The sequence below is a fragment of the Phyllostomus discolor genome, chromosome 13 (assembly GCF_004126475.2).
Source record: "Phyllostomus discolor isolate MPI-MPIP mPhyDis1 chromosome 13, mPhyDis1.pri.v3, whole genome shotgun sequence".
Taxonomy (NCBI): Eukaryota; Metazoa; Chordata; class Mammalia; order Chiroptera; family Phyllostomidae; genus Phyllostomus; species Phyllostomus discolor.
In genome coordinates this window covers 55,516,657-55,529,317 of record NC_040915.2, presented here as the reverse complement: position 1 = coordinate 55,529,317, position 12,661 = coordinate 55,516,657, and the positions used below count along the sequence as shown (strand labels likewise).

The following is a 12,661-nucleotide window of genomic DNA, read 5'->3' as shown; positions in this document are numbered from 1 at the left end:
GAGCACGGCTGCAGAGGGCGCTCTGAGCGTCTTGGGTGCCGTGGCGTTACTTAGTCTGACTCACGTGCGGCGCCGTGGGGAAGGCACACACCAACGGCCAGTTTTTGGGCGCTCTTTACTGCCCCCAGCCGTCGGGCACGCTGCTCCGGTGGCTTCCCAGCAGCCCTGACCTCCGCATCCCACACCCATCCCCCAGCTCCTCCACAGGCTGTGTGGACCCTCCATCACTTCACTCGCCGGGGCAGTGAGTCCCTCCACATTCCCCCTTTGGCGTTTGGGTCCCGGATTATTTGCTGCCTGAATGTTGAACTGGAGCCGGGGCGGGCAGGGGAACGGCGGAGTATAAGGGCGGGGACGGGCTGTGACTGTCGGCCTCTGCCAAGGCTGACTCCAGCGCGCACCCAGAGGCTCAGGTCGTCCGGGGCTGGTGAGCTCTTCGCCTTCCTCTGCTGGCCCAGCTCAAGTGCTCCTCCTCTTTGAAGCCTTTCTTGCCGCTTCTCCCCGTGCCCTGCAGCCTTCGTCCCCTGCCGTCCTTGCTGCCAGGCCTCATGGCACCTGATAACTTCATAGACTCAGGGCTTACCTCTCCACATGCCTCCCATTCTCTCCCTTGCTGCCCACCTCACTCCCTCAAGGCAAGGAGCGCCGTCACCTTTCTGTCCCCAGCAGCTGGCACAGGGCCCGGTGCATGCTGGCACTCAGTAAAGTTTATGGGCTGCTACGTGGTCCAAAGCTGTGTCAGCTTTTTGGGTCTGGTCTAGCACAGAAAGTGGGAGACCCACAGCAAAAACCAGCTCGTGGTTTTTCTGTGGCCCCTCTTGTGTGGCCCCGGGAGCTTTCTGAGGGGTTACGAAGCAGAAGGAAGGGGCTGGGCCTGCTCTTGAGCGGCTTCAAATCTGGTGAGCCTCCAGCCCTGCCAGCCAACGCAGTGCCAGGTTCCTGGCATATTCCCGGGTGGGGTCAGAATTCCAGCCACAGGCCTGCCGGGGCCCCGTGTCTGAGCGTCGTTTCAGTGGCTGGTGCTGCCCCACTGACTGGGAGGGGGCTCTGCACCCGAGACAAGCCCTGCAGGTGGAGAACAGTGCAAAGCAGCCGCGGGGGTGGGAGACACGGCCCCTCCTTCTGTCCGTGCAGTGTCTCCACAGGCGAGAAGCTGCTCGGGGCCAGGGCCGGGAGTCCTCCCAGCGGGGTCTCTGTGAGTTTACACAGTCTGCCTGTGTTTTTCAGACAGCTTTACCCCCAGAGGACTTCCCCTGCGACTTACAGAAAACCATGCCAGTGAGATTAGTGGCAGCACGTGTCTGGACGTGGTGCGCTCCTCCAGGGGTGCAAGGAAAGGGAGGGTTTGTGGGTCCGAGCCCTCAACGAGCTAGGGCAGTGGCTGCAGCAGTTCTCTCCAGCGAACCACAGCAGCAGGAGCCGCCCCCGTGTGGCAGCGGCACCCTCCGCACTCAGGACCGCGTGGCGTGGACGGCGTGGACGGCGGTGACAGGGTGCAGGGTGATCTTGAAGTGAGGCGTTCAGTTAGAAGGCACGTCCTCGGCTCTTGACACAATCCCCTCTTGTGACTGAGGTGACTGAACGCAGTGACAGAGTTTGTTTGCTTCAAATGAGACAGAGTGGACCTTTCAGGGGCCACTGAGGGGACTGATTAGAGCACAGGCTTGTCCTTGGCGACCGAAGCGGCCCGCTGTGTTTCACCAGCACCGCTGGGCTGCAGAGCTGGGCTCTGCTCAGGAGCCTCTCCTGCCCCTGGCCTCACCCAGCCGTTGGATGGAGCACCATCGGCGCACAGTGGCACACTCTCCCACACTCCAAGGGAGGCAGCGGGGGAGCTGGAGGTGGCCCCACATCTGACGCTCACGGACCACGGACGGGTCAGGTGGGGCGGACAGGCCAGGGTCAGAGGTCGAGGGACCCTGGGGAGGCCTACTAGCTCCTCCCCAGCGGGGCTGCTCCCCTGTAGGATGCAGCCTGGGTCCTCCTCGGGCTTCCTATGGCCGCACACCCACTCGGTCCGGAGGCCACTAGAGGGCGACACGACACCGTCAGCCTCTCCCAGTGGCCGCCAGACGGAGCCAGAGACTTCTCCATGTTGTCATCGAAAGTACAAGTCAAAACAAAGTCCAAGATTACGAATCCCTGACACTTCAAGACTGAAGCGATTAGTCTCTTCACATGGGGCTTGTACTTATTTGAACAACTGCTTCTGCTCAGCTGCAGCCCTGCTGCGAGGGGACTGGGTCGGCAGCAGGAAACGTGGGACAGGACGTCCCGCCGCAGGCCTGCCCCGTGCCTGAGTCTGGCTCCGGGCAGCGCTGTCTCTCCCGGAGCTGGAGCTGCACCGGGCTGGGCTGTCGGGCCGGGCGAGCCGTCAGGGCCCAGGTACAGCTGCAGAGGAGCCTTCCGCAAACCTTAGGTCAGATCCTGTCCACTACCAAACGGAGAAACTGTCACCACAGAACAGTTGCCAGTGTTCAGTGTGAAAGGGACTGGGACCCTGTGTGTGTCCGAGACATTTGGTTTCCATCAGTTAGCACGAGGGACAGTAACCGGCGCCTCCAGCCCAGGCTTCCCTGCTCCGGTGAAAGGGCAGAGCCCGCGGGCCCTGGCGTCCCGGTGGGGAGGCTCTGAACCACCGGCTGTCAGCGCCTTCTGGGGTCACCCCGGGTGGGGCGAGGCCCCAGGGCTGCTCCAGGGGAAGCTGCCCCTTCACTGCAGTCCCACGTGGGGCCTTCACCAAAGCCAGAAACTGCTTTAATCAAGGAAACGGATCCAGAACAGGAGATTCCTTAGGATTTGGCCAAATCACTCGTTGCAGGTCCATATTGGGGACTTTCGGGGCCCTTAGAGATAGGGCTTGAGTCTTGGGCATCCTTATCGTTATTTCCATTTATTTCAGTTCCTTGTTTCCTGTATTTGCGTCTAAAAACCAAGGTTCTAGGACCTTGCTGACTTCCATCAGAAAGGGAAAGACCACCCCCCCATCTCTGTTCTTGGCGAACGTGGCTGCCTGTCGAAGTCGAATTGCCTGTTTCAGGGCCGCGGGAACTTGCTTTGAAACTCGCATCTGCGCTGGTTAGGTTGGGAAACCGCATTGCTGAGTGCCGGGGCTCTGGGGCGCCCCTCGGGGCTCCCCTCCAGGAATGTGGGGCGGGCCGGCCCTGCCGAGGGCCCAGCCAGGAGGAGAGTGAGGCTGTGGCTGGGCCGGGGCTGCCAGTGCTGCCCGGGGGAAGGACGCCTGCACAACCGAGCCCCGCAGTGACCAGCTCACTCTCGGGCAGAGGCCCCGGGGATGAGGCTGACCGTTCAGGTGCCAGTTTTCTGAGTAGACTGCAGGGTTCGGAGAGAGCGGGCAGTGTTCGTGCCCAGAAACGACCACCGGTGACCCCCAGTGTGGAGTGGGGGTGAGGCCTGGAGACCCGCACGTGCGGGGCCAGCAGCGGGCTAAGCTCTGACTGAGATGTTGCAGTAACAACATTCAGATGAGGATGGGGCCCCGCCCCCCACCAGGGACAGCAGGCACTGCCACGGGGACCAGGGGAGGGAAGAACAGAGGCAGTCACTCACAGGCGTCTGTGCCACTGACCCCGATGGTGAGAGCGCCCAGGCTCACCAGCCAGTTCCCGTGAGGTTGCTGGGGCCCTCACCGAGGTCAGTGCTATTGGGTGAGAGTCTCGGGGGATCTGCTCCCTTCAAGCCAGTGTTCAACAGCCGCATCTCAGCCTCGTTCCGCCACGTTCTGGGTAACCTGAGGCGCTCCTGCCATTGCGGGTGTATGGGCTCGTTCTGATGAGGTCAGCCAAGGACAAGAGAGGGCCCCTGTGGCACAAAGGCCCCTGAAGCAGCGCCTTTGGCTGATGTGGCTGAGCTTGGTCCCTGACCCTTGCTGGCCGTCGGTCGCGACCCTCCAGCACCCAGATTCCTCCCCGCTCTCCTTGGGAGGTTCTTCAGGAAAGCTGATGGTTTGCTGTCTGTCTGGCCAAAGGATACCGCTGAGCAGGCTGGGTCTTGAATTCTGCATTTCTGGTGGAACACCGCGTCTGTAGTCTTGGAAGACGGTAGTCATGGTTCCGGGTCACTCACAGCAGGCACAGCAGCCCCTCCCCCCATCGGCGCTTCTGCTTTCTGCGCCTTCACTTACCTGCGGACAGGCGTGGTCTGGAACTATGCGATGAGAAGCCCCAGAAAAGAAACAGTTTGTGATCTCAGTTGCGCACCACTCTGAGCATTGTGAAGAGCTCTCTCTCACGCCGCCCCCCAGGACACGAGTCACCCCTCATCCACTGTCCCCATGCTGTGCATGCTGCCCACCCGCTGGTCACGTGGTAGCTGTCTGGGTCCTCAGGTCAACGGTCACGGTGTCCCAGTGCCTGTGATTGCGTAACCCTTATTTCACTTAATGCCACCATAACTCGTCTTACAGTGAATTATTGTAATTATTCTCCTTTATTAGTTATTGGTGGTATTGTGCTTTGCCTTACAGGTGAAACTTACTCATGGGCAGGTATGTGCAGGGTTCGGCACCACGCATGGTTTCAGGCACCCTTTGGGGTTCCTAGAATGTGTCCCCTGTGGATAATGGGGACAACCGCGTGTGACATTTGCTGAAACTGTACACCCATCCATGATACCAAGCTCTGTCCAAAGCATCACAGAAAAGTCTCCTCTGCCTTAAGGAGTTCTGTCTGGTCAGTTCACTTAGTCCAACATCTGAGTCAGGAAAAAGCCCTTAGGGCCCTGAACTTGGTTTGGGGGGCCCAACCAACAGTTCTTTGCTTTTTGAATCTTTGAATCTTTGTTATACACAGTAAAGTCCATCTCATCCCCAATCTAATCTCCCCGAAAGCTCACGGACCCAGGAAGATCAGGGACATTCACTCCTCTGGCCCGTGACCCCCCGAGAGGCCTCCTGTGAGAGGGGCGCTAAAGGGTTTCCGAAGCACCCAGGTGTACGAGCAGATGGAAGGGGTATTGTCCCCAGACGTCCGAGGGCCCGGCCAGCTGGTCTGAGCAGTGGGCACGACGTGCGGTGTCGCACAGGTGGCCGGAGGTTGCAAGCTGACCCTGTGAACCCTGGCGACGTGCACGGAACACGTAGTTCTTAAGCCAGAGGTCAGGACACGTGAGACACCACCTTTGGTGTCCGTGCTTTCCACACAGTCCAGGAGCCCTGGGCACCGCGAGTCTACCTGGGAGATCCCCACTGGCCAAACGGTCATCGACCCAGAACTCACCACCCACACGAACGTGCGGGACGCTCGGGGCTGCCGGGGAGGACGGCAGCCTCAGATGCTCGACTCAGGGCGACTGCCTGGTAGCAGACCTCACCTGTGTCAGGTGCTGTGGGCACTCGGGGATAGCTGTGGGTGGAGACGACGGTGAGGATGCAAGAGGGAGAGTGGTGACACGGGTGTCTCAGTCAGCTGGACCCTCCAGAGAGGCCCTTTACATGTTTCAGCCACATGACTGTTTATAAACGCTGGAGGGAAAGAGAATGAGTTATTTTGGAAAATCATTGAGGCCCAGAGGAGAGAACAGTATCAGGAATGCCCGTGTTCACCATATTTCAAGCACTGGAAGACACCTGGGAATTCACATTTGGGCCGGATCTGTGCCGAGTGCCCACCGGGTGCCACCCGTTGCCACCCGCGTGCCCCGCACCCTGCTGCAGCCGGCTCTGCCCGGGCTCGTGGGGCGGTGGAGACGAGTGCTGTCTCGTGGGTTTGGGGACTGGGGTGCAGGGGGTCGAGGGTCCTGTCGAAGTGCTCACCACCAAGCTGTCCACAGCCTTCCCCACGTGCCCTACAATCTAGCACTTCCAGGCCACGCGGGGCTCCTGACGTGGCCGCCTGACCCAGGGCCCATGGCAGAGGCCTCTGCCCAGGCTGGGCCTTTCTCTGAGTTGTCTGCTCATTGCTGCCCCGCCTGCTGGGCACTCGGCCCTCCCCTGTCCACCCCAGGCCTGGCCCTCAGCCAGCTCTCCGGCGCTGTGTGCCGCGTGGACTCGCACCGCAACCAGCAGGGTCCCAGCCCGCTGGGGACTGAAGGGACGCTCCCTGGGGAACACACAGGTTGCAGCACACCTGCCTCCTCGTCTTGTTCTGCTTCAAAAGATCCATTTCCAGAAACTTCAAGGGTCAGAAAGTTGGAGTCTCTGCTGGAATTTGTTGGACTTTGTTGGTTGCAGGCGCAGGGCTGGTGCTGAGCCCTGTTACCTTACTCGCCTGGGCAGCAGAAGCTGGGACACACCCCCTCCAGCCTGACACAGGGGGACACGGAGGAGCGCCCCTCGGCCCGCCTCTCCTTTTTCCTCTAACAGATGATGGGGATTTGGAGAGAGACATCACTTCATTTTTCAAGTTCACACTGGGTTATAGCTAATCCCTTGGTACAGGGGCGATGCTCGCGTGTACTGGAGGCAGAATTCAGAGGCAGTTTCCAGGGCACCGTTCCCAGTGCGCTCAGCCGTCTTCCAGCTGCCTTTCAGCTGGCGCTGTCACTCTGCCGTGTGAGCCATCACCCACCTCCAGCCTCGCTGCCTGGACAGGGGACCCATTCAGGGTCCTCACCCAGGGCTGCACGCATGTGCCAGCTCAGTAGCAGCCACGAGGCATGTCCCAGGAGGACTCAGATTTGTGCACTGGGACACGCAGCTCAGAGAAAAATGTCCCAAGCCCCCAGGCTGGAACGTCGGGGGCGTGTCCCTTCCCTGCCCAGTAGCTCAGCTCCCATGCCGGCAAGCCTCCCATGCCCTTCTCTTGGTGAGCGTCAGCGTGTGTGGATTACCGTGCGCAGTGCCACCCCCTCTGACACAGGCTGTGGCCTCAGTGTCACCCCTCTGACCTCACCCAGCGCTCCTTGGCTTGCCTTTGATTCACACGTGCAGGTGCAGTCACGACAGGGGCTTGTCCTGGGTCAGTCAGTGGCCGAGGGATGACACCTGACCGAGACTCACTGGGATCCGGGCCCTGGCAGCAGGAGCCCAGGGAGGGCCTGCAGGGGTGGAGCTGGCCTCTTGTCCAGCAGCCTGGCATCGCCAGGTCAGCCGAGGTGGGTCTGGTGCTACAGGACATAGGGCAGGCGGCCTGAGTCCCCACGGTGCCCACAGTAGGGCTCTCACTGAGCAGCGAGCGGTTGTCACTGTCACAGTTGCTGACCTGTCCCTGAGGCCAAGACACCATCAGCTCCGCCATTCCAGCCAGCTTCCAGGTCTGCTGGGCGGGCTGCAGCAGCAGGGGCACCGACCTCCAGAGCCTCCCTGCCCTGCCAGGCCAGGCAGGGGGCTCCGTGTGGCCCACGGCGGGTCACCAGGCCCAGGAGCTGACAGATGGTGTGAAGCAGGGCTGTGGGCACTTGGCCCTCCTCACCACCCCCCTCCAACCCCCATGCCTACCCAAAACTCATCGCCAGCAGCACTGGGGGCATTGTGACACACCCCACTTCTTCCTTCCTGGGTCCTGCAGTGATTTTTTATCCCTTCTTGGGAAACAGCTCTTAAAGCAAGCAAGAAGCAAATTGGCCTAATATTTTCGTTTCTGCTTTCTTTAGACGCAGCTAGAATTTAAAAAAAGAAAAAAAAAAGCCACAGGAGGTTTGTACAGACTGAATGTCCGGCCAGGCGTGTGTCACTTTGGGTTAGCTGAGTGCCGCCTGCCACCCTCAGCCAAGTGCCCACAGCAGCCCGTCGGCTGGATCAGGTGCACACAGTTGCCCCTCCAGAGCAGGGCAGCCCCCTGGTGGGCGCTCCGCTTGGTTGGCAGACAGGGGTGAGGCTGAGGGGAGCCTGGCTGTGACTCCGGCAGAGCCAGGGCCGTCGCCCGAGGTGCAGTGTGCGCGTGTGGTCTGTCGGGCGGCATCTCCCCAGCACGGGCAGCAGCCTCCGCGTCATCTTTGCTTCACCCTCAGCCTGTCCAGGCCTGAGTTCCCAACTGTCCCTTTCTGTTATCAAGGCTCATGTGCCCTTGGTCTCCAGCAACAATTCTTTTGCACAGAAATGCATCTGTAGAGAACAGGAAAGGTGTCTGCCTGCTGTGGGTGTCAGGAGTGATGGGGTCACACCCCCGCAGCCCCGGGGGGTGAACGGGGACAGCACTGCAGGGCCCAGGCCGAGGGGCCACCTTCTCCTCAGAGGAGCGCAGAGGCCCGGAGGTCACCACCAAAGGTGCCAGAGTCCAGAACCCTCCCCCCGGAGGACGTCACCTGGCTCCCACATCATGTCCCCACTGTGGTTGTCTGGCCTCTCGTCCACTGAGATGGGTGGCACGTCCCACTCCGGCTGAGGTCTTACGTTGTGAAAGGAGTCATTCCGACAGTGCAGTTAGGGCCCCTGTGCCGGTGTGTCGCCTCTGCCCTCGGCCTCTGAGACTCCCGGAGCCCTTTCTGGGGTGGCCCCTGTGTGCACTAATCCCCTGACTCCTGTGGAAATGCCTGGGTCTGCTGGGGCTGGGCCTCGTCTTCGTGGGACCCCCACTCCCTGACTGGCGACCCCAGCCTCCCGCCCTCCCCTGGGGACTTGAAGAGACTGTCCCCTAACCCTCTGCTCAGGGCCTGTGAGGTAGTGGAAGGCCCCACCTGGTGACGCTCCTGTGAGCAGTGCCCAGCCCACCTCCCATGTGACCCTGGGACCCTTCAGTGCACCCGGTCCTCTGGGCGTGTTTCAGTCCCCTGCTTGGCGCTGGCCCGATGTGCGCGACCCCGGCCCCGCCAGGCCCCCGTCAGCACCACGCTTGCTCCGCAGGGCCTGATGCACTCCAGCGGCCCCGTGGGCCGGCACCGGCAGCTGGTCCTGGTTCTGGAGGGGGAGCTCTACCTCATCCCTTTCGCCCTCCTGAAGGGAAGCTCCTCCAACGAGTACCTGTACGAGCGCTTCGCCCTCATCGCCGTCCCTTCCATCCGCGCCCTCGGCCCGCAGTCCAAGGTAAGGCTCACGGCACACCTGTGGGCGCTCATTCTCGGGCCTCGAGGCCCGGTCTCCATCCAGACGGGCCCCGAAGCCACGGGGTGTGACCTCTCCAAACTGCTAACTGGGTAGTCGGCAGCCGGGTAGGATGACTTCAGCGCTGTCCGTGGGCAGGGGCACAGCCCTAGTAGTTTTTTGCTACTTCAGGTGGCCACAATTCGGGCCGCTTTAACTTTTTTTGCTGTGACATCAGGACTGTGAGAACTCGGAGGCACTGAGCCAGGCTGAGTCCCAGAGGAGGCTGGTCGCCCACCGGCCCGCAGGCCCGCAGCGAGGCGCTGAGGCACAGCCGGTCCCAGTGCAGGGCCACAGGCAGTGGTGGCAGACGAGATTAGTGTCAAGCAAAAAAGAGTCCCACAGGCCAACAAAAGAACTGAAAATAAATGAGGCGGCTTTCAGGGGACCAGGTGGGACTTGGGTCTCATTCAGCAAAAAAGTCAGTGTGGGAAGAAACATGTGTGACAAGAGGGCAACAGCGGCCCCCACAGGCCACAGGTCCCACCCCATGGCCACCTTTGGCCCTGCCCACCTAGCTAGAGAGTCTTCAGCCAACCCCGAGTTCCCTTTCCTTTTTCCAAACTCTCTCAGAAGCCCCGAAACCTTGGCTTCCTTCTCGCCCTTCGCTGCCCCAGCCACAGGGCCGCGGGCACCACCAGGGCCTGAACTGCTACGTCAGACCTGGGAATGCCTTCCAGCCGCCGGTGGCTCCCAGAGCCCCCAGACCACCAGGCGGGGCTCGGTCAGAGGGGCCTCGTGTGGGGGAGAAGGTGTCAGCAGGGCTAAGAATGCAGAATCCAGGCCCAACGGCCCTGCCTTGGCCGGCCTCTGCTGGCCTCCGTCATCAGCATGGGTTCGGGCAGGTCATGCTTCTGCTTCACGGGGCTCTGGAGTTCTTGGTTTGGGCTGTTCTTGTTGCTGAATCGTACCTTTCTCATGGGACAAAATCAGGTCAAGTGAAAAATTATTTTCTCTGAGTTTCCTCCGGTCCTTGCTGACCGAATCCCAGAAGCGAAGCAAGCTGGCCTGGGCGGATGTGGTCCCACACGGGGCGGGGAGCGGCAGGTCCACCGCCCTGTTGCCTGGAGCACCCTGGGGATCAGAGACCACCTCTGTGGAGGGAGTTCATGTTGGTGACAACAGTGAGCTGGCTGTGTGCCAGTGTCACCACGAGAGGGAAGAGTCCCGTCTCCTGACGGGCACCCAAGAGGCACTTCTCTTACCCAAAGTTTTAAGGCATCAGCACCTGTAGGCACCACGAAGTGGAGGGACGATCGTCTTTTCAGTAATGCCAGGCCCCTGAAGGACTGGATTTGGCCCGTCTTCCCTGAGGCTGACTTGCTTTTCACAGTTTAAACGAAGCCACCCCCACCCCGACTCATCAGGAGTGGTCTCCCCTTATTCAGGGGCTCCCGGGGAAGGCCCGTGGGGGTGAGACGCGGGGCAGGTGGCCACCACAGGCCCTCGCCTCCAACACTGTCTGTCCCCCAGCGTCACCTCTTCAGCCCTCTGAGGTCTGACAGACAGGGAGTGGCCTTCGCACCGCCCAGCCCTGATTATCTTCCAGGGCTTGTCACAGCAGGTGTGATTTTCAGTAAGCCCTGCTCCTGTGTGGAAAAGGTGTTGGAAATCAGAGTGCACGAGGTTAGCGGGAGAGCAGGGGGGTCGAGGCAGACCCAGCCCTCGGAGAGCTGGCCCCCGTCCCCGTGCTCCTGGTCCGATGGTGGTGTGTGTGTGTCCTCCCTCCCGCCTAGTGTCACCTGAGGAAGACCCCGCCCACCTACTCCAGTTCCACATCCATGGCGGCTGTCATCGGCAACCCGAAGCTCCCGTCGGCAGTGATGGACAGGTGGCTGTGGGGGCCGATGCCGTCAGCCGAGGAGGAAGCCTACATGGTGTCGGAGCTGCTGGGCTGCCAGCCACTGGTGGGCAGTGTGGCCACCAAAGAGCGGGTCATGAGTGCCCTGACCCAGGCTGAGTGTGTCCACTTCGCCACCCACATCTCTTGGAAACTGTCGGCCTTGGTCCTCACGCCCAGCGTGGACGGCAACCCTGCCAGCAGCAAGAGCTCCTTCGGTCACCCCTACACGATCCCCGAGTCCCTGCGGGTGCAGGATGACGCCAGCGACGGGGAGAGCATTTCGGACTGCCCGCCCCTGCAGGAGCTGCTGCTCACGGCCGCCGACGTCCTGGACCTGCGGCTCCCCGTGAAGCTGGTGGTCCTCGGCTCCTCTCAGGAGTCCAACAGCAAAGTCACGGCCGACGGGGTCATCGCGCTGACTCGTGCCTTCCTGGCTGCCGGTGCACAGTGTGTCCTGGTGTCTCTGTGGCCTGTGCCTGTGGCTGCTTCCAAAATGTTTCTTCACGCCTTCTACTCGTCCCTGCTGAACAGCCTGAAAGCCAGCGCTGCCCTGGCGGAGGCCATGAAGGTGGTGCAGAGCAGCAAGGCCTTCGCGCACCCCTCCAACTGGGCAGGTGGGAGCGCCGCGCCAGGGCCCCTGGGGTGGGGAGGAGGGTGGGTGGGGCGTGGGGAAAGCAGCATAGGGAGACTGGGGACAGCCTCCTTTGCTGAGACTTGCCCTCACCAAATGAGGCTTTTACCACCATAGCGTTAAACAGTCTTTTGCCCCTGGAGTGTGAATGTCAAACTCCCCGAGGTGTTTCCTGGACAACCCAGACCTACTGTACGGCGCCCTCGTGTGCAGTCCGACCACCGTAGAAAAGGGCAGCAGTGTGGTGAAGACCCTAGGTTTGTATTCAGAAGACTTGCGTTTGCTCCAGCTCCATGGCCAGGCTGTGTGACCTGAGGCAGGTTACTGACCTTCTCTGAAGCTCAGCGTCCCCAGTGGCCACACGGGGCTGATGGAGGCGGTGCTGACGGTTCCTCCCTGTCCGCAGGCGAGGTGATCCTCAAGGAGAAGGATGAACGTCCTGTGATGTGCACGGTGTACTAACGCCCACCACGCGTGCTCCGAGTGGGCCTGCTGCGGGGGTCGGAGTGTCTGGGAGTGAAGGGAGAATGTTCCCTGTGACAGCTGGTCACAGGAGGGGGGACAGGGGACTCTGCCTCTCAGCTCCTTATGATGACCATTGTCCTCCAGGGTCCCTGTGGGCGCTCCTCCCATGCGGGAGACCCTCCCTGCGAGGCTGCAGTCCAAACCCGACTCAGGACCACTCCCCTGCCCAGCCTTGCACCCTGCTGGCTGGTTTAGCCGACACACCTCATGACCTCAGTCTGGGGTGGCCCCTCAGAATCAGCCCTACGCCTCCCAGGATGCTTCATGGATGCCGTAATGACAGTACTGGCCCATAATGTAGTGTCTCAAACCTTGATAAACAAATACACTACTTTTAAACGTTTACATTTTGTTTTAATGGCCAAAAATGTACCATCTGTGGATATATTTAAAAGTTGGTAACAAAATGGCCTTCAACTTACTCCTCCTCTCGGAATCAGTCCAGTTGACGTGTGCTGACCTTGTCAGTGTCACCTGCACGCCGGAGGAGCCTTACAGTGGAGCCACGGTGCTCGCAGGCCCTGCCAGCCCGCCAACGGGGAGCCCGCAGGCCCCGGTGCAGAGCTGTGCTGGGGGAATGCCAAGCGGATGAGCCATGTTATTGACACGTGGGCACATCTGTTTACATCACAAACACAACACAGCCGTAGTATGTTTTCAAAAACGTATCCAAAAACTAGGTCGA

The 12,661-nt window shown here is 60.9% G+C and overlaps 1 protein-coding gene across 3 annotated transcripts in view; it reads left to right on the top strand.

The window, feature by feature from the left end:
* TTC28 (tetratricopeptide repeat domain 28) overlaps nucleotides 1-12,661 on the top strand; it is a 558,547-nt gene that overhangs the window by 529,459 nt on the left and 16,427 nt on the right. For all 3 annotated transcript variants that reach the window (XM_036014252.1, XM_036014251.1, XM_036014253.1), the window contains 2 exons: nucleotides 8,741-8,920; nucleotides 10,714-11,434. In XM_036014252.1, coding sequence (XP_035870145.1) covers nucleotides 8,741-8,920; nucleotides 10,714-11,434 — 901 coding nt within the window. The remainder of the gene's footprint in view (nucleotides 1-8,740; nucleotides 8,921-10,713; nucleotides 11,435-12,661) is intronic.